Source organism: Chelon labrosus (genome assembly GCF_963514085.1).
Source record: "Chelon labrosus genome assembly, chromosome: 13".
Lineage (NCBI taxonomy): Eukaryota > Metazoa > Chordata > Actinopteri > Mugiliformes > Mugilidae > Chelon > Chelon labrosus.
Genome location: NC_140346.1, coordinates 10,276,801 through 10,303,070, shown reverse-complemented (window position 1 = coordinate 10,303,070; position 26,270 = coordinate 10,276,801). Strand labels below are relative to the sequence as shown.

Sequence of the window (26,270 nt, the reverse complement as noted above, 5' to 3'; positions counted from 1 at the left end):
AAATGAACCTAATTTCTAATGCAGATTTATTTTAGTTTTATGTGCTACATTTTTCAGCTTGATACTTGAAATTTGTAATGCCAAATATATAACTTAGTGTTGTGTAAGTGATCATTTCTGTCCAAGACTGTATCATATAGGATTTTAAATTCCTATGTCAGAATAGTTTTTATTTTGCATTCAAGATAAAAAATTAAAAGAAAGCGGATGGGCGGAGGTTCTCCTCTACCAGAGAATTTTCAGTTCTACATGCTTAAAAAATGCTTAATCATTAGTACTTCGAGTTTCAAACACACTTTCTAAAGGGCCCACATCCTGTTTTTTGCAACCCCAGGGCATTTGGGCTTTGCTCTGTACTACCTCTACCGAAACCGAATTCTCGCTCATGCTCGTTTTTCCCCGTCTGAATTTGTTGGGGCGCATTCACGGGGTCATTACGGTAATCCTGACAGCGCTCCGGGTGTCAGCTGATCCTCCTTTACTGGCGAGTGAGGAGGAAAATCAGCTGAAGGAAAACACTGCTGGCTAGTTTAAAACCATGGCTGCAGAAATTCATTCGAGGCCCCAGACCGCCAGACCGGTCCTTTTGAACAAGATCGAGGGACACTCAGACTCTGTCAATGCAGCCGTTTTAATACCAAAAGAAGATGGGGTGATCACGGTCAGCGAGGACAGGTGAGTTTGCCAAGCGGGCTAACGGTAGCAGTAGCTAGCGGGCGCCGTCTATTTGCTGGTCAGTACATACTTAATACTTGGTACACTGGTTTAAGGTGTGCGAAATGAAGGGATAAAAAAGCGATACGTTTCCGTCTCGGGCGGACATTTTTTTTTTTGTGGCTGGCTATTCCATATGGAAGCAAAGAGAGGGAGTAGGAGGGTGTTGGGATTCAGATTTACCAAGAGTGAATCCATTCCACATATTATCCGCAAACAAACAGCCGACTGTAATAAAAATAAACACGAAACAACACTGGCTTTTATTCTGGATTGGCGATTTTTATGACTCATGATATGGTATAGAAAGCGTTATTAAAACGTGTCCCATGTTGACTGAGCTCTCCGGCTCTCACAGTAAACATTACTTTCAAACTAACGACCTGCTGCCTTCAAGTGCTCCTCGTAATCTCCAAAGGTTCAAGACGCTTTTTTGCAAAACCTTGAAGTCGAAGTCTTCATTTATTGCCCAGTGTTTATTGTAATAAAGATAATTTTCTAAATAGTGTACCATAGGTTGGACTATTCAATTCTTTCTTTGATATTGTTTAAGATGTGAAGTAAGCGGCACATGGTATGTTTTGAAGTGGCTGTGGTCTGTGCCCCCTGAACACCACATCAAAACATGTTGGGCATAAAAGGAAATCCCTTTGTTTTCTTGATAGAAAACCAAAACCTCAAGAAAGCACTGCAACTACAGTTTCACAGTAGTCAAATAATCTCAGCTGTGAAAGTGTAAGCATTGTTGGACCAGTCCATCACCTTCAGCGCTGTGCAGGCTCTCACACTTGGTTAAAGAAGTGTAAAGAAGCAGCTTCCCCTTCAAAGTGAAATGAACTTGGCTGCTGTAAAGAACTGTGATGCAGTTGCCATCACACATCTAACCCACTTGACACAGAAAAAGGAGAAGTTGTGGTGTGATGGTTCCGGCAGGTTCCTTGATGAAACAGAGTTGCGCAGCAGCAGCTGCTGCTTTCAGTATCATTTATTCTGCATCGTTTGCTGAAATAGGAGTGTAAACTTTCTCCATGCTTCATGCTGAAATAGGAGTATAAACTTTCAAAAAGACAGAGCAAAGCTTATTTTGCATGCACTTGAACTGAAGGCTGCTGTTGACATGACAGTGTGAGCGATATGTTGCTGCAAAACGATTAAAGGTCAAATAAGTGTCGGTTTCAGAATGGGGTCAGTAATGAATCGGCACAACTTAGATGTCATTTTGTGGAGAGTTTATGAACAAGAAGTCAAGTCAAGCAGAACAACAGCATTAGGTCTAATTTTCCACGTGAAGAATGTGTCGTAGTCCAAGATGAAAGCTCCTTTTAATGGATATTTCCATTGTTGGGAAACAAAGGGCCATTTTTATGCCAAGCATGACATCTGAGTGGCTCTTGCAGACACTGGAGATGGCTTTAAAAGACATACACTGATCAGGCATAACATTATGACCACCTTCCTAATATTTTGTAGGTGTACCTTGTGCCTCCAAAATAGTTGTGACTCTTCAGAGAATGGACATGGGCCGTTTATGTGTGTGTGTGTACCTGTGTCAGGCTGCATCCTGCTGGGGATGGCTGCTGCCATCAAGGATTGTCATTGCTATGGGGTGGGGGTGTCTGGTCTGGTCTAGGTGGGTGGTGCATGTCTAAGTAACATCCAGATGAATACCAGGACCAAAAGTTTCCCAGCAGGACATTGTATTGTCGCCAGATGGTCAATGTTATTTATCTCGACTGTCAGTGATTTTAATGTTGTGGCTGATCGGTGTATTTCTGACCCTCAGAACCATCCGGGTGTGGCTGAAGAGAGACAGCGGTCAGTACTGGCCAAGCATCTACCACACAGTCTCTTGTAAGTAAGACTTCTATTGCTTCTTAGTGGGAAGAGTAATTCTAAATATATGTACATGTTTATTTATGGTGATAAAGGAATACCACTACCACCATGTCCCTACTCATGTCTACTCCTGTCTCCTTTAGCTCCATGCTCCTGCATGTCGTACCACCACGACAGCAGGCGCATTTTCATAGGCCAGGACAATGGAGCTGTTGTGGTGAGTGAAGTTAACTCTAACAAAACTTTGTATTGTCACTCCAGACTCACTCTTTCGGTTGCTCAAAAAGCACCTTAGGTTATTTGTTCTGAAACTACTTTTTTTTTTGTGTGTGCGCTTGTCTGTTTGTTTTTTGCCTCATAGGAGTTTCTCATCTCTGAAGATTTCAACAAGATGAACCACGTCAAAACATATCCAGGTGAGATCATGACAAATCAAATAAGGGTTCCCATACAGTATGATTGGATGAATGTTAAGCTTTCTATGAGGCTAAATAATGAGTAAAGGAAGCACATTCGTCTGTCAGTGCCCTCATTTGTGGGTGATATTTTGTTTCACTTCTTAGTAGAAGCAGATAACTGAAAAGTTTTACCTAAAAACTAAAAAAAGTAAATTTGATTTGAAGCACGTTGTGTTTTGTCAACAGCTCTGCACATTTTGTGCGCTCTTATGTCTACCTAGCTCTTTACCCTCTATTTTGTCTTAAAGGTGCTCTGTGGACTTTAAAAACCTAAGTCATGTTAGCATACAGGTCTTCTCACTGAACTAAGCAAGAGTAGCTCCTTCCCCATGCAACGTTTACGAAGCAGAACATAGATATTTAAAACTGTCCATTGCTCACATTTATGTCTGCTGCCTGACACTTTTATTCTGCCAATAAACACAAGGCTGTTCAAGTGTTTATTGTTGGAATAGTCTGGCTTTGATGTCATGCCCAGGCTCATTACATCCATCTCACACAGTGTCCTGTAGACCCCTTTAATGAATGTAGCTTCCTGTACCAGTATAGCAGCAGCAGCAGCAGCGGTAGCTGATGGGTTGTGGGTTGTTGTGTATACAGTATCTATGCCAGAACTTTTACAGATTGAGGGTTTAAAAAATTTCTTTTTACTGACAGCGGGTTAACTGGTGAGCTGTGTAAAACTGTGAATCCTGTTAAGCTTGTCCTAGAATAATCAGAGCTGCATATGATCATATTAGGTCTAACACTGTTTCCTTAGTGTTTTTATTTTTGGTTTTACAATACATCTAGCTTGGCTTATTACAGTGCATAAATCTTAAACTGAGCAAACTGGCTGATGAAAAAAGTTGATTTCATTTTCAGCTTTGGCACTGGTAGTAAATATGTTTAAGTTTTGATTTTGTTCCAGAATTATAAAATTGTAGAGTTCAATGAAATAATTAAATATCAGGGAGGCTGAGCGGTGTAAGACGCTGCAAGGACAGAGTCTCCCTTTGTCATTGTCTTACACACATTACATATTCAGTCTGGGATTCTGCACTTCTGGCAGATTTATAGTCGTTATGGAGGCAGCTTTGGGACCACGAGGTCGCTGGTTTGATCCCCTGGCTGAGGTGCCCTGTGCAAGCACCTAAAAACGTCTGTTCCCTGCATGGCTCACTTGGGTGGGTTAAATACAGAGAATGTATCTACATATACACTATATTACCAAAAGTATTCGCTCACCCATTCAAATGATCAGAATCAGGTGTTCTAATCACTTGGCCTGGCCCCAGGTGTATAAATTCAAGCACTCAGGCATGCAGACTGTGAAACAAGACATTTGTGAAAGAATGGGCCGCTCTCAGGAGCTCAGTGAATTCCAGCGTGGAACTGTCATAGGATGCCACTTGTGCAACAAATCCAGTCGTGAAATTTCCTCGCTCCTAAATATTCCACAGTCAACTGTCAGCTCTATTATAACAAAATGGAAGCGTTTGGGAAAAACAGCAACTCAGCCACGAAGTGGTAGGCCACGTAAAGTGACGGAGAGGGGTCAGCGGATGCTGAAGCGCATAGTGCAAAGAGGTCGCCGACTTTCTGCACAGTCAATTGCTACAGAGCTACAAACTTCATGTGACCTTCAGATTAGCCCAAGTACAGTACGCAGAGAGCTTCATGGAATGGGTTTCCATGGCCGAGCAGCTGCAGCCAAGCCACACATCACCAAGTGCAATGCAAGGCGTCGGATGCAATGGTGTAAAGCACGCCGCCACTGGCCTCTAGAGCAGTGGAGACGCGTTCTCTGGAGTGATGAATCACACTTTACCATCTGGCAATCTGATGGACGAGTCTGGGTTTGGAGGTTGCCAGGAGAACGGTACATTTCAGATTGCATTGTGCCAACTGTGAAATTTGGTGGAGGAGGAATTATGGTATGGGGTTGTTTTTCAGGAGCTGGGCTTGGCCCTTTAGTTCCAGTGAAAGGAACATTGAATGCTTCAGGATACCAAAACATTTTGGACAATTCCATGCTCCCAACCTTGTGGGAACAGTTTGGAGCGGGCCCCTTCCTCTTCCAACATGACTGTGCACCAGTGCACAAAGCAAGGTCCATAAAGACGTGGATGACAGAGTCTGGTGTGGATGAACTTGACTGGCCTGCACAGAGTCCTGACCTGAACCCGATAGAACACCTTTGGGATGAATTAGAGCGGAGACTGAGAGCCAGGCCTTCTCGACCAACATCAGTGTGTGACCTCACCAATGCGCTTTTGGAAGAATGGTCAAAAATTCCTATAAACACTCTCCTCAACCTTGTGGACAGTCTTCCCAGAAGAGTTGAAGCTGTAATAGCTGCAAAAGGTGGACCGACATCATATTGAATTCTATGAGTTAGGAATGGGATGGCACTTCAGTTCATAGAATGAGTAAAGGCAGGTGAGCGAATACTTTTGGTAATATAGTGTATATACATAGTGAATAAAGCTAAATAATTTATGTGGGTTCAGTTTAATCAAGCCTCCTGTGTCATTGAGGCGTGTCTGGCATTTGCTCTGGTAGACATACTTGCACTGAGAAAGGGTCCATGTTAAGTTTCAAAAATGAAAAACTTATTCATACACACATGTGACTGATCTACCTACTGGGCGGCTGTGGCTCAGTAGGTAGAGCGGGTTGTCCACGAACCAGAGGGTTAGCGGTTCGATCCCCGGAATGTGCCACATGCTGAAGTGTCCTTGAGCAAGACACTGAACCCCCAGTTGCTCCCCCCACACTGGTGTGTGAATGTGTGTGTGCTTGTGTGAGCGAATGTGTCTATGACTGTAAAGCGCTTTGAGTACCAATAGGTAGAAAAGCGCTATATAAAAGCAAGGCCATTTACCATTTACCATCAATGCTGAATGCGTCATATGCAGTTGACCATGTGTCATGAGGGACAAAGCAAAGCCCTTATTGTGAAGTGGTAGTGCAATTGTTGTGTGTCAAGATGGTAGTCGGCAAATAAAGTTTTGTTGTTAAACTGCACAAGTCTTATCATATGGCAGTACACACCTTGCGGTTTAAGGTTGCCTGAGGTGAAAGATAAACGTTGAATCATTGGGAAATATTTTGTTGTGGGTCTGAGAGAACTTAAAAGATACCCGCAGTAATGGCTTTGCGACCTGGCTTGTTTATCATTGCTGCTTCGTTTCTTCACCCGCCATACTGATACCATTGCTTTGTAATAAACAGAACTTTTTCCTGTGACTGTATCAGCAACTATTTAGCCTCCTCAGTGGAAAATAAAGCTTTAGGGGCAAACCTGTGGCCTGAAAGAACAAAACACCACGTATCACCACGGCAGTGCTCCATCTGCTTTCTACAGAGCAGCTGAGCCCGAACAGCAAAAACATGACTCACGGTCTGATCAAACAGGCATTTAGTGTGTGTCTGCACTTCTAAGACACAAGTTTAACATTGTTATTTGCCTTTCGGCACTTAGTGTTAATCTCCGAGGGAATATTGACTTGTCCTGCAACCCATTTACTAGTGATCAGAAACACAAACAGCTCGAGTAGTTTCAGTCTGGTTATAGATTGTTGTGACAGAATGATGGAGACTAGCTTTCATCTCTGTGACTCACATTCACTGCTAAGCAAAATATGTTTTACATTAACATTTGTTCACAGTGATGCAGACAAACTGTCTTTTGAATATACTGAAAAGTATATAAGTCACATCAGTCATTACAGGGACGGCAGCCGTTTATACAATTAAATAATTAAGCAGTACAGGGATTTGGGGAAGAAAAGTGTTTTTTGTAGTGCACAACAATCCAAAAACACGCAAAACCTTAACAAAAAAAGGATTAGCATTAAGAAGGGAAAAGACAGGGAATCTGAGAGTGTTGGCCTCAAGGACCAGAGCTATGACTCCTTATTTGGCCATGTGGCTGCAATGTACAAGAAGGCACTAATGGAATGAGTTTTCACATTGATCTTATGCTCTTGAGACTGAGGTGACTCATCTGTGATGTTTTACATTAATATCACGTCTAACAACTCGAAGTGCAGCACACCATAAGGCCAGACCAGTTTGCATGAAATGTTATATGCAAGACTACAGCAATAATTTTAGGCTTTTCTTTAAAACGGTTGTTCTGAACAATGCAGTAACGGCCTCAGCTTTTTTGGGCATTAATTTGGACGGTAGATGGGTTGTTCATAGCAACGGACCTGCAGAGAATTATCCTTAGTGTCAGTGTTTTGGTTTTGGTTGGCATTATTGGTGTCACTGGTTCTCTCCCATCGGTTTTATCAACCATGTTTCTCTCACCTGGAAGCTGTTTACATGCCAGAAGGTGTAGAAATTAGTTGCCCACATCCTGTAAACAACTAACTCATGAACACAGCGGGACAGTTAAACGACCAGTGTGTAGGATTATGTTGTGTCAAGCCGTGATGTTGCAGATTGCGATCAACTGAGCGCCACACCATTTATGAGTTTGTAGGAGAAGCTATGCTGGCCTCGCCCGGCGTAGCTACACTCAGTTCTTGTCAGAAAAGTAACTCTCCATCGGGATTTCATTATGGGGTGTGTTGGATAGTCCTACAACCAATTAGAGCAACATCGATTAAAGCATTCTCGACAAATGTTTTAATTGCTGTTAACTGTTCAACCTTGGAAGTTATTTTCCTGTCAATATCTTTTACAACAGATGCAATAGTGGAATCTGGACAGCTCTTTTTTTCCAACAGCGGCCATTTAGATGCAAACTAATTCGACTCCATGGCTCTCAGATGACATGTATGACTACGTTACTTTTACTCCTCTGTCCATCACCACGTAAGGCCCTCCCTAACGATTTGATCGAACCAGCAGATCTTTGCTGGAACATAATCAGCTTCCAGGCTGACGCTGGCCGCCACTGAAACTTAAATACATTAAAGTCCCTCTCTGGAGCCAGTGTCGGGTTTGTCCATTTGGGGTAAGTGTAGAAACATGCCGTGGCAACTTAATGGGTTCTGTGGAAGAGTTTCCACTCCCCATGTACATATTAAGGGCTCGTTCAAAGGTAATGAACAGTTACAGGTAGTTGCACTAATAACAATATATTTATTTCTGTTAACTGAGCCCCATAAATCCCATGCACTATGAGAACACAAGCATACAAATAGAGGTGATCTGAAGATGGACCTGTAAGATTTATGTGAGTACAAATCCTTTGAAGGGATCCCGTCTGTCTTAGTCTGGATTAGAGCGACACTAAGCAGAGCCACTGATAGGATCAGTTTGTGGAAAGGCCAAATGAGTCTTAGATGGTGCTCATCCATAACAGAAGGGATTTTGATGTTTATCTAGTATTTCTGATTGTGTGTTGTTGTTTTTTTGCAGCCCACCAGAACCGTGTGTCAGATATGGTGTTCTCCCTGGAGAGTGAGTGGGTGGTGAGTACTGGCCATGACAAGAGTGTGAGCTGGATGTGCACCCAGAGTGGCAGCATGCTGGGGAGACACTACTTCACTGCCTGGGCCTCCTGCCTACAGTATCCTTCATTCAGTAGCCATGTGTGCAGTACATAGTAAGTAGAGGCCTAGCAGAGCCAGTTCAAGCCCTGACTCTCACCCAGATATGACCACGAGACGCAGCACGCCTTCGTCGGCGATTACTCAGGACAGATCACTCTGCTGAAGCTGGAGAAGCAGACGTACTCCACCATCACCACACTGAAGGGCCACGAAGGTACATAAATGTCGACGTGTGAGGAATGCCACTCACTCGCGGAGTTTTGTCAAAGTGTCGCTGATGGCGCAAATGCTTGCTCACTCCCACGCAAAAGCAGGGCTCCGATGGCGAAGCAAGATTTGCAGAAGTGACCACAATAAATAATAGATGACCCACATTCCACTATGACTTTGTAATGCAGGAACATGAGAGGCCAATTGAACCCAGTATGACTACAAGTGCTCTGTTATTTCTCTAAAAGGTTTAGAGAAAATATACTTATGGTTTTAAGAAGAAGTTTTACAGTGAGTTAAAGTGCAACTGGCACTTTAGTATTTGAATGAAATTTCCAAATTTTCCATTGATTTCAATTTATTTATTTATTTATTTTCTTGAGTGATCTGGTGCTGCATTCACATGCTCAAGGGAAAGTCTGACGAGAACCACGCGATGCCACGTTGCAGACCTTTTATAGGAATGACTCAATAGGTGGTATCAATAGTTAGCAAACATGAATTTCCTGATCACCTACCATAAACGTGACGGTCGTTCTGTGGACTTTAGAGTGGATGCCAGTTTTGGCTAAACACATTATTATCATCGACCAGGCAGCGACTTTGAACTCCAGTGGGCGAGTACAGACTCAATAGCAACTCTGTAGAGCAGTGACGCATTCACAATAAAATGTCAGACAACGATTATCGTGATTAGGAGCCCAGAAGAGAAGACAATTGCGCTTTTTATGGAAAATATTTTGTATCAGTATCAGCCAGAGTTTACTGAGGAGGAAGGGGGGTGAAAGTAAGAAGAGACGGTTCATGGGGAAGTAAACGGGACGGTAGATCATCCGATCAGGCTGCTGATCTCGACTCTGGAACAAACAGACAAGCAGGTTTCCCTACTCTATCTAGAACTACTCCTACCCTGTTAATCAGTCATACAGGTAACCACACAGATAAGGATGTCAACAGGTATTCGGCCTCAACATGCAAAACTGCTGGTATTTTCCTTCTGAAGCCAACATAAAGGAATGGTGCACACGTTTTGCCGTGTATGGCAAAGTGTGGCAAACGCTTTTTGGGGGCTGTCATCTGCTTTCTAAGTGAGAGTCAGATTTCGTTCTATCCCATTTTGGATGATGATAAAGATGATGGGAATGACCATGTCGCTAGCTGCTCTAGAAATTCCCATAACTGTTTAGGTTTCATACTCATCGAGCGATTCTGTGGCAATTTGAGCCTTTTAGATGGGAGTATTTCCATTGTCATCAAGACTGAAACGCACGATCAGAGGATGAAAACACGACTCCATGAGTCCATTTGTATTCAGGGGATCAGTTCACTCGTAGCAGCGCCGAGTAAATGGACAGGACACCAAAAATGAGCCACTGGGACACTTCGTCATGTGAAACAAACACTTCTCTGTGTTCTTCTTTGGGCATTCATCGCTCATGAGCCGCTTGAGAACAAGGCGAGGGTTGACTCATCTGACCAGTTGACGATCTCCACCAGTCAAAAACACCATTTTACTACATCACATATTGCCTGCAGGTTGGCCAGATGATACGAACATGTTAGGAAGTCCTTTCCCTTGAGGAAACGTAAAGGACGCAAAGCCATGCACCACGACAGTTTTAAAATCCCCGTCTCTCCCTTTGATATGCAGATGTGTTTTGGTGCTCATGATAATACATATTAATTGGGCAGACTGTTATACATATTAATAGCTGGGGCGCTGCGCTCAAGCTGTGCTGAAAGTATGATCAATTCAAATTGGGGAACAGAACAAATAGGTCACACTTTTCAGTGTCTCATCAGTGGTTTTACTTTATATACATTCATCTGACATTTACTTTACACCTAAGAATCCGTAAAGTTGGCTAGCTAGCTGTCTGTGTGGAGTTTCCATGTTCTCCCTGTGTCTGCGTGGGTTCTCTCCAGGCACTACGGCTTCCTCCCACTGTCCAAAGACTTGATACTTGCCTTTGGGTATTGTAGTTATAGTGCCATTTGGTCGATTTGCACAACCAAAACACACACTTGCCAAATGCCCTTTGGTTTTGTTTCAAATCAGCATTGCAAAGTACTTACAAGAAACATAAAAAAATAAAAAAATACTGCCCGATCTGGTTAAAGTATTCGGTTGAAGCTGCCTGCATTTCTTTCAGCAACCACTGGGTGGCGCCAACAGTTCAGACCATAACATTAACTCTCAACAAGCAGCACATGGTAATATCTGAAATAACTTCATAAAAATAACATATTTCTTTTCCTGTGTGTGTTTGTATCATATCCAGGAAGTATAGGAGCCCTGTGGTGGGACCCTATCCAGAGGCTGCTCTTCTCTGGGGCCTCTGACCACAGTGTCATCATGTGGGACATTGGGGGCCGCAAAGGACGGACGCTGCTGTTGCAGGGACATCAGTAAGTTCCACTGTGTTGACAGAGACGAGTTAATTGTTAAAACTGTTGGTAATTGTGCCACAGGTTCCACGTCCTTACCCATTTCTTTTAACAGCAGCGTCCATCTACAGTATCCTCTGAAACACTCACGTCCACACTCTCTTGTCAGAGGCAGGTCTCAGTGGTGTCAGTAACAGCTGTCCCCAGGCAGCGACTGACTCTGTTTTTATCTCCACCCCTCCTCCTTCATACATATTTCACCACCTCCCAGTTACAGGATTTACCAACAAACCCCATGTACACTGATGCGTGTCGGAGCAAGCCTCTATATATCCGGTTGCACCCTAGGAGGATTTACAGACATTTGTCTCTTAGACGCCCACAGAAATGAGAGTACTACTGCTCCTGTAGTTCTGACGGGTCCTTAATCCTGTTTTGACCAAGCCTTGATCTCTCCTCAATTGTCATTGTTTTTCCCCTTTTCTTCTCCCATATTTTACCTGTGTATAGACACGTGTAATGATCTTTTATTTTACCATTCAGACAGTTTGTTTTGTGTCATTGTTCTTGTCTGGTGCTTTAGTACTAGTGGTGCTTTACACCAATCAGGCATAACATTATGATGATCCTAATGTTGTGTAGGTCTCCCTTGTGCCTCCAAAACAGCTGTGGCTCATCAGAGAATGGACATGGGCCTTCTGAGGGCGTCCTGTGGTGTCTGGCAGCAGGATGTTGTTAGAGGGGGCCTTTGGTACTTGATCAGTTTGGGACTTTTTCATGTTTTTTGAGTTGTTCCTAAAGTATTTCTGTGTGTGTACCCGTGTCATCCTCCATCCTGCTGGGGATGGCTGCTGCCATCAAGGAGTGTCATTGCTATAGGTTGGGGGGGGGGCTGGTCTGGTCTAGGTGGGTGGTACATGTCTAAGTAACATCCACATGAATGCCAGGTCCAAACGTTTCCCAGCAGAACATTGAATTGTCACAAGATGGTCAATGTCATTCACTTCTCCTGTCAGTGGTTGTAATGATATGCCTGATTGGTGTATCTGTTGTATGCAATGAAACTACCAACTACTTCTCTATGTTCGCCTGCTAGTTGCCAGTTCTGTTTTGCTGGTGGTTCACTGAAACCAAAACTAGTTAGCTCAAAGATGCATAAATGCTCTCTTAAACTACAGAGTAAAGCAAGGCTTCTCCGCTGGATTGTTACTAGCTTGTTAATTATGCTTGGTCGTTACAGCTATTGCTAATATAGGGATGTTAATTATAGCAACTTGTTTTGATCTTTCCCAGTGCTAGAGGAGACGTGAGTAAATCCTTAGCTCTGATGTGCTCCACCACGTTCACCAGCGGGGGGGTTGCCAACTCTTGTCTGCTGTTTGGCTCTAGACAAGCAGTTGACAGTCTGTTTATCTTTTGCTGGAAATTGCTCTCCATGGACATTTGTGAGAGCTGCTGAGAAACGAGCCTGTGTAAAATGGAAACATTCTTTGATTCCTTCACCCCTGCAGCGAGCGCGTTCAGGCTGTGCGTTATCTCCAATTGACGAGGCAGTTGGTGACGTGCTCAGCCGACGGGGGCATTGCAGTATGGAACATGGACACACAAAGAGAGGAGGTACAGCTGCACATATTGATTAAGTCACGTTTTTTGGTGTTAGGCACTGAATGTCACTGTAAATAGTTTAGTTTCCTCCTCTGTATTTTATGCTCCTTGCTCGTGTACAGATGATCGGACAGTGGGTGGGCGACAGGACAGTGTCGCCGCGTGTTTAATGTCAGCCTTCCACTGTTTGTGTCTGTGCAGGCTCCTCAGTGGTTAGACAGCGACTCTTGTCAGAAGTGTGAGCAGCCTTTCTTCTGGAATATCAAACAGATGTGGGACACCAAGACCCTTGGGCTCAGACAGGTAGGAGGGTCTTACCCGTGTCCTCAGTAGCCGTGGTTCTCTCATCGTCAGCTCAGCTAATGTGTGGGTCTTTTCCTGTGTGCAGCACCACTGCAGAAAGTGCGGCAAGGCTGTGTGTGGAAAATGTAGCTCCAAACGCTCCTCATTCCCAATCATGGGCTTCGAGTTCCCCGTGCGGGTGTGTGACGCCTGCTTTGACACCATCAAAGAAGAAGAGTGAGTATTTTCATAATTCGTCACGTTAGACTCTTGTTTTTGTAGTACCTTTAGAGTGTTTTTATTTTGTTTGTGTTTGTGTGTGTCAATGCAGTCGAACACCGTTGGCCACGTTCCACGAGGGGAAGCACAACATCGCCCACATGGACATGGACCCATCCAGAGGCCTGATGGTCACCTGTGGAAGCGACCGCATTGTTAAGGTCAACAACAGTTCTCTGGTGCCAGATAATTCACACACATGTGATCAGACTCGGACAAACACAGGCCCTTTAATGGAGCACTCAAACCAAAGCTAATCAAATCCCTGCCACACATTCAAGCCGCCGTTTCCTCAGATTCATATGTCTTGTTTGCGTGTCTCAAAATACGAGTCCGGTAGCACACCATTTTGATTTCGTTATTGTGTGTGTTTCAACCGATACACAGATTAAAATACCTCTGCACGCAATTTGATAGTCCTACAACCAAACAGATTAATTTGGTTGTAAACAGAATCTCCGTTACTATTCTGTCTGCCCCTGCATAAAGCACACCGAAACGATCTGATTGCCTGCCAGATCTTTGCTGGAGCATAATCGATTCCCAGCGGAGCTACCTAAGGCCGACTTTTGGCCACAAACGTTTTGTGGCTGGGGGAGTTGCGGTAGCTTCCAGACTAATTTCTTGTAGGAAATCAATCAATCTTAAAGAAAGTCCTACAAATCCTTACAATTATGCTTCATAGGAACTCAAAGCCTTAAAGAAAATAACAGCCTCCGGTCCTAAAAACAACAGGACAAATCTATATCATATCTCGAATCTAGTTTGAACACACAATAACCTAAGTATTGTCAGTATATATCCTTTAGCATTATGAAAATGTAATCTTTTAAGAAAGATATTCGGATGTGGACTCTTTTTCAGTCTTCCTTAATTTAAACTTTTTAAATTAGAGGCTCTGTGACAGACTTGCGTCTCCTGTCCAGGGTGTACCCGGACTCTCGTCCAATGATCACAGCACTGGGATGGGCTCCAGCCTCCCACGTCCCTCTAGGAAAAGCGGCCACAGATAATTAGTGAATGAATTAATGATTTTTAACATTTACTTTTTTACTTTTAACTGTTGTTTTAATTAAAATATCAAATCATTTCTGGTGCTGTTTTTGTCACATGAATGAAAGTGGACGATGCAGCAACAAGTCCTCTTATAGACATCAGTGGGGGGGGTAGAGGGAACAGTTCTGCAGTAGAAGCTTTAAATATTGTGCAGTTGCGCTTGTTTTTTCCTTGGATTCCTCATTTTAGTTTCATGTTTATTGTTAGTCTCAGGTGTCATAAATCCAGCGGATTACAAACTTGCTAAAAGTAACGGATACTTTTAAATCTATTTCACAATGAAAGTAATGCGGAAGCTCTTCTGTGGTGCTTATTGGCTGTGTCTCTCTTCCTCCGCAGATCTGGGATATGACACAGGTGGTTGGCTGTAGCTTAGCAACAGGCTTCTCCCCGCGCTGATTGGCCCAGCCCACCGCACAGTGCCCCCTCTCGCCTCATGCTCCGCCTGCTCTTCCAATGTCATGGAAACCCCTCTGTACAGTACATTTCCCCATCACGCCTGGGATTTTCAGCTCGGCCTGCTCTCTGTGAACGCGTGCGTGCGTGCGTGAGTGAGTGAGTGTGTGTGTCTGTGTGTGTCTGCATCCTCCCACATTCCTTTTGCTTCTCAAAACAAACTTCTCTTTAATTTGACTAATTGTCAGTCTGGCATCAAAGTGCGTTGGACTGATTTTTGATTTTTGAACAGAACCCTAAGCACAACGGTGCGTGTGTGTGTGTACACGTGTGCATGTATTGTAATGGTGTCTCCTGTGGGAGGACTGGTATTGATATTACTGTTTACATTCAATATAGCCGATGCTTCTTTTGACAAAGGTTGTTTTTTTTAAATTGCCCTTGCACTGTAAAGTTAAGTTTCACTAAATCGCTGACTTCCCATTCCTCCTGTAAAAGCATCCTCCTGTTTTGCTCATTAGTGTGGCCCACTAGCTGCATATTAACCCACTGTAACGTAAAACCCTTACCATGTGTACATAACCCTGCATCATGTGTGTAGTAGACGCTAGAATCGACTCCCACCGATCAAAGTCATCTGTTCCCCTCTCTCTTTCTCGTTTCCTTTTCTCTTTCACTAGTTGGCCTTAAATCACTCTCAGGAGGTTTTACATCAGTAGGTTGTCTGTAGGTGGGGCTCCGATGATGTCAGTCGTAACCAATATTAATGTGTAATCACTGGAGCGCGCTGGGAGAAATCGATCCAGCGGCCCCCTCCTTGATGGATGAAGGAGATCTCTTGATGGGCTCAAAGCCGCTGCCTTGGAGATTGGATTCAGATGTTTGCATGATAGCGGTGACCCTGCTTCCGCCTCGTGACACCCAGGTGAGGCGCTGGGGGAATTAGAATACATTGCCATGGTGACGAGCGCCGACAGTGGCAGCATCCTGTCGCAGCTATTCTGAGGTGGCGGAGTTGCCACTCAAGGGGCGATTTGTTGTGATCGTTCCGGCTTCGTGGCTCCAAATTTCCAGCTCTATGCTGGTAGAAACGAGTAAAACAAATTAGCACGGCATCACCACCTTTCAGAAACGTGTCTGTTATGGTGCAAAATAAACAGCAAGAATTTCCTGCAGGCGGAAAGGCCATTGGGTAATGGACAGGTACTAAATGTAGCACTAAATGCTGGCATGTTGAATCGTCTCCAGCTAAATGAGGTATCTGATCAGGGCTGTTTGTGCTCCTTCAAAAGCCTTAAAGAGAGAAGGACACGCTCACAAAGCCTTTCTAGTGGTTTGCCAGTGCTTACGACTGTTCACTCATTCTCGTCCACTCTCAAGCATTGATCTTGTAACAACGTCTCGTGTGCGTTTCCTTCTCACCCCGTGTATTTTATTGGTTTTTTTCCCCTTTTTACTCTGTTTTCTGTCCCCGGTTCTCCTCCCCCCGACCCCACACATACACATCATCCGTGCGTCTCTGTCTCACGACTCTCAGCACTGCACTGAATTGCACAACTTCTCGGTGTGTCCGTCTTTTGAAATTTAACAAGACATTTTTGTATGTTCCGATGTGGGAGAGGTAAAAGCTGGATTCGATGTAGCTTCCTTGTAAATAGCGGCTAATATCTCCTAACGTTAGACTAATGCTTGCCTTATTGTAAGTGGGGAAAAATGAGCATCATAATGTTGGAATTCCTGATTTCACAATGTAGTCACATTCCAGTTTTTTGATCATGTAGTGTATATTTATATTTGTAGTAAAGTATTTATCACTGTAGATGGTTGTTTACTTTTCTTTTAGCCCATCTAGTATTTTTTTTTTCATTTCCCTAAAACACTTCTAACGCTCCATTCAGAAGTACATTCATAGTACAGAAAGTGTGGAACGTCATGTAGTATTTCACATGTAAATGTGAACAGAGATTGATTGATTGGTTAATTGAGTGAGAGCAGAGGTTGTCCCGTCCACTATTGTTTCCGTCCGTTGTATTTAGATGTCACTCAGTACTCATACTTGGGGTTAGACTGACACTAAGTGCATTTGTCAGTAGCCAGTGATTCACACTAATGTTATTTTTAAATTTAAGCGTTCCTGTTCTGCCCCCAAAACCAGATTTTACTTTTTTGTATTTCATTATGGGACGTGTTTCAGCCGATACAATTAAATACCTCTTCAGAGTCATTTTGTCACTCTTCTGTCCGTCAGCGCGTAAAGCCCACCCAAGCGATTTGATTGGCCCCCGCGAATCTTTGCTGGAGCATAATCAGTTTCCAACGGAGAGACTCCAGACTGGGCTGGCCTCTAGGCTAAGAGAAGCACTGGTTTAAAGCATGCTTTAAATATATTATGCATAAAAGACCAAGTGTATAATTAAAGCTGCATTAACTGATATTTGTTTTGCCTTCTGTGGCCAGCCAAACTGTAGAATGTGCCATCAAGACAACACATTCAGTTACTTCAAGTGTATGTGGCATGTATGGTTAAAAACAGCAAATAGCTGCTAAGTGCTAGATACGTTTACCAGCTGGATGCTAACTTTTTCAGCTATGTTATGCTTTACACTTGCAAGTGCTGCATATTTATCAAAGAAATGTATTAAAGACGGCTGCCTGCAGCGGCTGCAAACACGGAATAGCAAGACTGAACCAAAATGGTAAAGTTGTGCCTGTAACACCCTAACAGCAAGCCTTAAGACATGATTAATTAATTAGATTTATTATTAATGCAACGGATTAATGGTTAATGCAGCTTTAAAATATATTTGCATGTTTTTTTCTCTCTTTTTATCTGAACTTCTGTCTAATCTAATGGTCAACTGGCTGACAAGCAGTCAGTCAATCCTGGCAATCTGGTCCGACAGTCTTACTCCAAGTAAGTACTCCACAAACTCACTCCACAAAGCGCCACCAGGGATCTACAGGGTTAATGGCTACAGTACAATCGGGAGTCAGAGCTCTCCTTTCCTATTTCAGTAAACTGGACATCCAAGCTTCATCCAGTCATTTCTCCTTATCTCGTCCTTGTAAGACGGGCGCGGCAGATGGACATCCTGGGGTATGATAGATGTCAGGATTGGCTGTTCGCAGAAAGAGGTAATGAAATAGATCTTCAGATTGTCTGGCAGGAAGGAAGGGATGAATTCGTCACATTGTAAATGGTTTCTGTGTCTTTCACCAGATGGGACAGTTGCAGGAGTCATTTAGTTTTTGTCATCGTTAGTTCAACAAACACTAGGATGGATGGCGGTCACATGGTTGATCACAGGCCACAGCGGCATTTAAAAACGAACTCATTTTCCACAACACCATGGCCCGTAATCTCAAACTGATTTGACTTTTTCTCTGCTTGTATAAAACACTCTCTGTTCCTACAGGATGTTGTTAATGTATATCTCCAAATAACTGTATTTTTAAATACTTTTGTTGACATTACAGTACTGACTTTTAGTCTTCCTGTGCCCTCAAACCAGAGCACAGAGAAGGGAAAACGATGCTTAATAAAGATATTTGATATCTTTATTTGACTGATTTTTGTTTCCTGAAGAATCTTAGTGACGCAACAGCATAAAACAATCATTAAAGTTCTTTATTCAAGCGAGCATTTACAAGACAAACACAAGTCGGTGTCAGTAAAAGGCCGTTTTAAAGGTGCTCCGTAGATGTCACTGTCAAAAACATATAGATTTTATTGAACATGTCAAGTGGTGCTGCTGTGCTGTGTATTTAAAGCACACGACTCGTAGAGAGGACACTCTGCCTCCAGCTGGGTTCAACCTGTACTGTAGCTACACTACATTAAAGCAGATACACAAGTTACTCACGTAGCTGTTAAATGCACGTTGGTTAGTTTGTCAAAGCGCGACATTGAACCCACAGCTGGAGTGGTGAGTGACTTTGGTCACATCAGATTCCCATCTGATTGACAACTACAGTAAAGTCACAGCGACTGACTGGGTTGCTATGAGCGTTCTCTCTCTCAGCAGCTTATAGCGTCACCGTCAAACACAATGCTACAGTAAAACATTTAGTCCCGTTGAGCTCACAACATTTTATCATATAAATAGTTACAAAGCATAAGAAAATCCTTCACTTGTAGTTAAATCTTGCATTATAAGGCTGGGTTTCAAAAACACATCTTAGCTCTCAGTACGTCTTCATATTTATTCCACTTCAAGCCACTGACAGTGCAACTACCACTGCTTTTGATCAAATAAGACCCAGATCTCTCCTCCCTTTCCTCTCCCGGGGCAGATTTTCAGCAGTGTGATGACATACTGAGCCCAGCCTCGGTCAGTATAAACTGGCGGCGTTAGTGTTGTTGGCGGGCTCCTGCTGACTCAGTGTGGCTGAAACGTCTTGGCCAAGTCCTCCAGCAGTGACATTAGCTTCTGCTCCTCCAGAGGGGAGCTGTGGGTCCAGGCCAACGGTAGGTGGGTGGACACCATCTTTCGGTCTGCACACACACAAACACTGATGTTAACCTTAAGGTCCAGACTTGTAAAACAGTGAGTTGACTGCTGTGCATCCTCTAAACCCTGGGATGGTTTTCACGTTGAAGGAATATTGATTTCTACACAGTGTCGAGGAACAAGTAGTACACTATCATGGGTTTGCTTTGATATCACAAACAGCAGCCTGTTGGTCTGGATTCTTTCTTAATCTTCATTCCCAATTGGACACTGAATCCAAAAACATGTCAACAGTAAGACTTTTTAAATACATTCCTAATACCACAAAGACTAATATTGAATTCTAGTAACAAAGTGATGAAAAATGATTAAGTTAATATGTTTAGGTTAACCAATTAATACGTTTATTTACATTTATTTATTTTTTTTTTTTCTGGCCGACTGGGCCTTTCTGTGTGGAGTTTGCATGTTCTCCCTGTGTGTGCGTGGGTTCTCTCCGGGTACTCCGGCTTCTTCCCACCATCCAAAGACATGCTCATTAGGTTAATTGATGATTCTAAATTGGCCGTAGGTGTGCATGTGAGTATGAATGGTTGTCTGTCTCTCTGTGTTAGCCCTGCCATAGACTGGAGACCTGTCCAGGGTGTACCCCACCTCTCGCCCGATGACAGCTGAGATAGGCTCCAGAGATGTGACGGTGAGCTTCCTGGTTACTGTGGCAACAGTAGTAACAGTATTTGCTACAGGTCTGATGGTGAAGGGACTAAACACACTCCTACAACATAACACGTAGACACAAGCTAGACTGTGCAGACACTGTACAGTAGATCTAGTTGTGTGAAACCACTACAATCAACGTCTTTAACCATGAAGTTTTTCCCTAATGTTCACAGATGTATGTATTGAACTAGTAAAAGATTAGATAATAGATAGATGAAAGACTGCAACCCAGCATTTCAAGAAAAAAATCAGTATAATAATCGTAGTTTTCACTCAGCTTGTGCAGTTTAATCGTAATGCTCAACAGACAAATCATTTTTCCAGTTTTAATTGGGATATGCAGATCAAGACTGAAACACCGGGATTTTTGGCAAGCATCTAAAAGCTAGGATCAAAATTTGTCAGTGGTGTCACACTAGCGGTGCTGACAGCTGCTACGGTTTTAGCCTGGCTGCTGTTCACATTGCATAGCCAGCTTCAGGGAGCGCAACTGTTATATATATATATTTTTCTTTTTATGCCACCTCAGATATATTTAAGTGTGAATCCTGAAAAATTAGGACATCAGAAATAACCGCCTACTGTTACATCACATGCAAACATGAATGCAGTATGTTTGTGTCTTTGCTGAAGTGTGCTCGTCCTTTCAGGCTGCAGCCGAGACAATGTGTGTGTTCTCATAGAGGCACTGTACTCTCTGGCAGTATCTGGCACCAAAACCAGCCCACTCCAGCTGCAGTGGACACATGCCAAACCCTCTCACACACACACACACAGTTCAAGCACCACTGTCCGCCTCTCTCTCTCTTTTCCTGGCATGGGAAATTACCCTTTTAAGTTTCTGGTCAAATACACCAAATCTCTAATTGAAAACCGGGTGAAGGAACACGTTTTATTTCTGCAACATACCCTGAAAGAAGCGTCCACTTGGGTTCGTGGTGGCGGCCTCAGAGACAGCCAGCCACACCACCGTGTCAGCTCCCTGCTCTGGGGTCCGCAGGCTGTCCTTCATAGATTGATGGAAATCTGGCATGGCATTGGCCACAGCTGGGACAGACAGATAACAGACAGAGGAGAAACCAACATGGAGATTAATCTACATCAGGTCTTTTGAATCCACAATATTCTAAAATATATATGTGTGTGTAAGAAAGAGAGGACGCTACCTGGAGTGTCCACCCAGCCAGGATGCATGACGGAGAAGTGGATGTTAGCGTGAGCCTTTGCCAGCTGCTCTGTCATCACCACCTGCTGCCTCTGGAACACAAACATGTACGAAGGTATCTTAAAGAGATGAGGTGCACGCTGTTTGTTTGGACTGGACTGCACTTCTCTTTGATTCACTTTTAAATTCACATTAAACAGTTGATGACATTTAGACAAATTTTAAAGGTGATGTTTAATTTTTATAACCCAAAGCTTCCAACTGCTAATATGTTTGTTTTATTTTTGGCCATTTCAATCAAGAAACTTTAGCAGGATAGAGAGGCCGACACTAAGAGACACTCAGGGCTGTTTCTTGTGGCCAATACTGTACTGATACAACAGGCAATAATATTAAAATTGCCAATATTCATACATTTTAATTTGAGACTACATAATTTGATGGAAACATGACTGATCCTCTCTCCTACAGCTTTCAGTGAACAAATTGTCATTATCAATATACTGGAAGAACATTTTTTCTGACTCTGTCACTTAATTAACTGATTTATTAACTAATCATTTAAGCTCTTAAGAACAGGATGGCGTCTTGGTGCCGGGGGATGTTACGTGACTGGCGTGTACTGTAGAGGTCAATAAGGCCATGTCGAAATCCCCATTCAGAACTGGGTTTTAAATGGCGTCCCTTTTCTGCAGTCACACTCCACGTTATCAGATTTAATTATTCTATGAAATTCTAATCTCTGAACAATAATGTTTTTTATTTTATTTTTTTTTTCATTTACTAGCCAAAATCATTTTAGCCACAGATATGCTGTGCTGTGCCTCCCTAATTAGTTTATGTAAAAATTGTCTCCAATAAATTATATCAGGTGAATCAACTAATTATTTCAGTATTTGGTTGATTGATTCGTTCTGATTGAGCTCATCCTGTTAATTACATTCAGTTTTGATTATTAGTTGTGTCTGAACACACCGTTCAGCAGGTTTCAAGCTCAGGTCTTACTTTGTGCTGGGCGTAGACCATGGTGCCGTCGAAGCGCCCCCTCTCAGACTGCAGGTTTCCTGTCCTGAGCTTCTGCACCAGCATTCCCCCTGATGTCACTGAGATCTGAACATGGAGGAAAGAAGAGAGGGGTGATGGTAAGAGAGGGAGACTGGTAAATGCCAGAAATCATCTTCAGTGTTTTGTCAACCAGCTGTAGAGAATCCAAAGATATTCAATTCATAATCATAGGAAGCTAAGTAAGATGAACCTTTTATCAGTTTTCCTTGAATGTAAGAACTCAACTCTTCTTCCACCTTCCTCTATTAAGTGTACAAAACTGTAATTACAATACAAGCTATTTGCACATACTGTCTATATTTAGAGGTCAATAAATTAGTATATAATGTAGCTCCTGTAAGGAAAAACCAGCCTAGAGCAGTAAGAAAGCCTGAATGTGCACAACAAGCGGGTCGTATCTCACCACTCTGGGATCTGCGCTCTTCTCCAGCAAAGGAATCAGACTCTTGGTGAGAATGTAAACCCCTTAAGAACACACAAAGAAACGTATCAGAATTATTCTCATGTGTCCTTCTTCTCAGCATCTTTCACACCTCAACCCTGACCTCTGACTCACCCAGAACATTGGTAGCGAAGCTCTTCTCAAGCCCCTCAGTGTTCACATCTCTCTGACTCATAATGGCGCCTGCATTATTGATCTGCACAGATTCAATTTATTTATTTATTTACTTGTATTCAATCAAAAATATCAAAAAAGCAGGATTCAGGGAGGTGTCAGCATAAAGCAATCAAATCAGCATGAGTTATATTACTTACCAGCACATTGAGGGCCTTGTACTTCCTCTTGAAGGCCTCTGCAAACTCCCATACTTTCTTAGTCTCAGACAAGTCCAGGATGTGAACATAAACCTCCTGCAATGACAGCAGCCATTTACAATAGTGAATAATGTCACATCTGGAGCACCAGCGTCAATCTGAAGGTTGTCTGTGTTGTTCTGGTGAAAAGTGAGTCACACTCTACTTTGTTTCCCGTCTCCTTGACAATATCAGCCCTCGCCTCCTCAGCCTTGTCCTTGTTCCTGCACACCATGTGGACCGTTCCACCTAAGACACATATCAAGTCATCATACTGGCTACAAGAAATTGTATTATGACACAACAAATGGCCAAAATGGATAACGCATTGGTGAGTGTCCTCACTAATGTCCTACAAATGACAGCATTGCATATGTACATGCATTATTACTTTGCATAAACTGGGCATCTGTGACAACTTTCCTGAAAAGAATACTGTATTTTAAGTAGTGCTAGTGTAATCCATATAAACTGGATATACTATAATAGTATATACTCACCAATATATTTCCTACTATGTCAATAAAATTGCAATTAAAAGCATTTCACTTTCTGATTACTTTTATTGTGAAGTAGTCACAGGAAGTGCAGTGTGCTTTGTCAGTGAGCTTAGTGCTTGCTGCTATTGTTCATCAAAGATGTGTCCACAAAACAATAGAATATGTTTTAGTGTTTTTAAACAGGTGATGAATTTGAAATACTGTATGTCAGACAGTAATGAAACAAATATTAGTGACCACGGTGAGCTGTTAGATGAAGAGCTGCATGGGACACACTGCACACCCCCAACTTCTGAGGGAGGTAACCAACTCTCAGTCTGTCCTGATGCTCTTGCTGTGTGCAGCATAAAATCAATTTGCTCTTTGAAAGATGGGCAAAGGCCAGTTATTGCCTTGTTACTTTAGTGAAACAACAATTGTTTGTTTTGGTGCCTCCCGGATTCTGTCAGTTGTGATATTAACAACATTATCGCCGATAACTACATGTGATGCCAACTTAACCAGGACAGAAACATTCAAGACAGTCAGGTTTCTTGCAAGATTAACTCCTGTTCATATTAATTATTGTCTTTAATACAGGGGCAGTTGTAATATAACAAGCAATGTATACGAATATATAATTTATAAGTTGTTTATTTCTTTCCCTTTATTCGTTTGATATACTATAGCTTTAGAGAGAGATTGTTTGTAATATATTTGATCTCAACACATGTTTTTTTTGTCTTTATATCTGAGCTGACATGGTGACATACAGGGTCGTAGGAGTGGTACCTCTCTTAGCAATGGCCATGGCGGTGGCTTTCCCAATGCCACTGTTGGCTCCTGTTATCATGAAGGAGCGTCCAGCCACGGACACCTCCAGGTCCTTCTCCACGAAGCGCTTGGAAGCTGACAAAAAGGCATTCCTGCAAAACATCACCATGCACCGTATTATATCAGCGTCATGTTATCTGCAAATCTAACTGCTTCCATATAAGCTATAGCTCTGCCTCGGTGGTCAGTTCACTGTGTGTGTGTTCAGGTCATGAAGGATAAATGTTTGAGGTCATCCTCTTCACTGTACACCTCTTTACTGTCATCCTCTTCACAGCTTTACTGTACAAATACAATGAAGGAGAGAGTGTGCCTGGCATCTGATGAGGAGGGGTTTGGGGTGAGACTACCAGTGGTGACAACAGCATCGGTTTATCTCTATGTGTGTGTGTTAGAGAGAGCGTGTGGCACCAAGAGCCTCAATTCCCTCCTTTGTCCTAGATGCCATTGTTGACGGCGGCCGAGGGGGGAGGATTAAGGGGACGGGCAGGGGGGTAACACTGAGGTTAAATGCCCGCTCTGTTCGATGGTGTCATGCAGAGAGCTATTAGTGCAGGGTCAGAGCGGGTTGCCGGGCAGCTCTCTGGGAGAAAAGATAACACAGAACAAAGGGGAGATGGGAAACAATCACAAAAGCACCTCTTCAGACGACTTGGCTTGCTGTATAGTGATGAGGAAAGGCGCCTCAGGGCTGCAATAGATCGGATAGGACTGATAAAACATTTGAAGTCTCGTTGTGTTGAACAACTGACTTATGGTCTTACATGCCCCCTGCTGAGTCACTGTAATTGGTGCTTTGATTCATAAATCTGTGCAATTCTAGGATCAGCTGCTGCGCCATTCTGTTCAGTGACGGCAATCATTTGGGTCGGTACGCTATAAAGGCCCATCTGTGACTATAAACTACATGGTGAGACAGTAAACTGCAACAGCCTTTTCACATTCATTCATCAAAATACATCTTATCCCCTTCAGAGACACAGTCCTTAAATGAGCTATGACTTTAAACTCATACCAGACATTACATACTTGGTAAACTCACTATTCAGTTTGGTAGTAATACTACAAAGCAGTATATTAAAATTACAATCTGCCAATGATTTTATCACCTAATTCATAGATTGTTTGGTCTATTAAATGTCAAGTAATATTAAATAATGCTCATCAAACTCACAGAACCCTAACGGCATCCGCAAATAACTTGTTTTGTACAACCAAACCCTATAATATCATTTTAGAAATTAAAAAAAAGGAGACAAATCCTCATAGTTTGGAGTTTGGAAACAGCGAATGTCGACTGACCACTTGCATCATAAACTTTTTCAGCTATGCGTATCACAGTGTTTGCTTTAACCATTTAGATCAGCCAAAATCTTTAAAAGAAATGCTCACGCTGAAAATGCATTAGAACTGTTTAGTTGACATCCCAGTCTTTTTGCTAATGTATACAACCAAGAATTAAATCTATGGTGCACATACACATATACAGTATATAGACATTTTCTATTTAAAAAAAAAAGAAAGAAAAAGAAAAAAAATCTGTTCTATTTTGCCAACTTTTCAAATAAGGCAGTGAGTGTTGCATGATTTACATTAATGTTAAACTTGACAACACAACTTATGTGAGAGCTGTTTGAGCCTAATCATAATCAATACAATGAAATTACAACATAATCATAAGGAAGAGAGACAAATAGTTACATCCAGTTTAATATTAGGCAACATTATAAGCAGTCACCCCATAAGATGGGCTATTCAGTCTTTACATTTCTAGCATTGTGAGTTTCTTAAATTCCACTGTGCCTATGATGAGTTCACTGTCTCCTCCTGCAAAGCTGATGCTGTTTGCTGATCTGAAATAACAATAACTTGTAAACTAAATTTCCCTCCACACATGCAGGAAGGACCCAGCAGCAGGTCAGTCTCCCTCCAGCTCCTCAAACACCATACACTGACGCCTCAGCTAATGCACAACAGGCCCGATCTCTTACCTGGTGAACTCGGTCACTCCCTTCAGGAACCAGGCGGAGTTGCGGTACAGAGAC

General features: G+C 42.7%; 2 protein-coding genes across 2 annotated transcripts; one reads left to right on the top strand and one right to left on the bottom strand.

Annotated features, from left to right (window-relative positions):
- The first annotated feature begins 274 nt into the window (after window positions 1–274).
- wdfy1 (WD repeat and FYVE domain containing 1) lies at window positions 275–18,332 on the top strand. Its single transcript, XM_084559010.1, has 12 exons — window positions 275–675; window positions 2,498–2,565; window positions 2,694–2,767; window positions 2,912–2,966; window positions 8,367–8,517; window positions 8,602–8,714; window positions 10,993–11,119; window positions 12,610–12,715; window positions 12,905–13,006; window positions 13,092–13,222; window positions 13,317–13,425; window positions 14,660–18,332. The coding sequence occupies exons 1-12, from the start codon at window positions 539–541 to the stop codon at window positions 14,717–14,719; spliced, it is 1,233 nt and encodes a 410-aa protein (XP_084415136.1). The 5' UTR covers window positions 275–538; the 3' UTR covers window positions 14,720–18,332.
- Window positions 18,333–18,337: 5 nt separating this feature from the next.
- Window positions 18,338–24,367, bottom strand: dhrs12la (dehydrogenase/reductase 12-like a). The gene is made up of 9 exons (XM_084559011.1): window positions 24,184–24,367; window positions 23,079–23,161; window positions 22,874–22,969; window positions 22,674–22,755; window positions 22,521–22,582; window positions 22,058–22,162; window positions 21,054–21,144; window positions 20,797–20,934; window positions 18,338–19,211 (listed from the first exon to the last, which is right to left on the bottom strand). Exons 1-9 carry the CDS (start codon window positions 24,332–24,334, stop codon window positions 19,096–19,098), a joined length of 924 nt encoding a protein of 307 aa, XP_084415137.1. The 5' UTR covers window positions 24,335–24,367; the 3' UTR covers window positions 18,338–19,095.
- Between the last annotated feature and the right edge of the window lie 1,903 nt (window positions 24,368–26,270).

Bases quoted from the DNA above. Each gene is read 5' to 3' on its own strand.
- wdfy1 (XM_084559010.1), top strand. From the start codon at position 539: ATGGCTGCAGAAATTCATTCGAGGCCCCAGACCGCCAGACCGGTCCTT. The intron at 2,566-2,693 runs GTAAGTAAGACT...TGTCTCCTTTAG, and splicing joins CATCTACCACACAGTCTCTT to CTCCATGCTCCTGCATGTCG. The intron at 2,967-8,366 runs GTGAGATCATGA...GTTTTTTTGCAG, and splicing joins CCACGTCAAAACATATCCAG to CCCACCAGAACCGTGTGTCA.
- dhrs12la (XM_084559011.1), bottom strand. From the start codon at position 24,334: ATGGTGATGTTTTGCAGGAATGCCTTTTTGTCAGCTTCCAAGCGCTTC. The intron at 23,162-24,183 runs GTACCACTCCTA...TATGTGTCTTAG, and splicing joins CATGGCCATTGCTAAGAGAG to GTGGAACGGTCCACATGGTG. The intron at 20,935-21,053 runs GTAGCGTCCTCT...TGTCTGTCCCAG, and splicing joins TGGCTGGGTGGACACTCCAG to CTGTGGCCAATGCCATGCCA.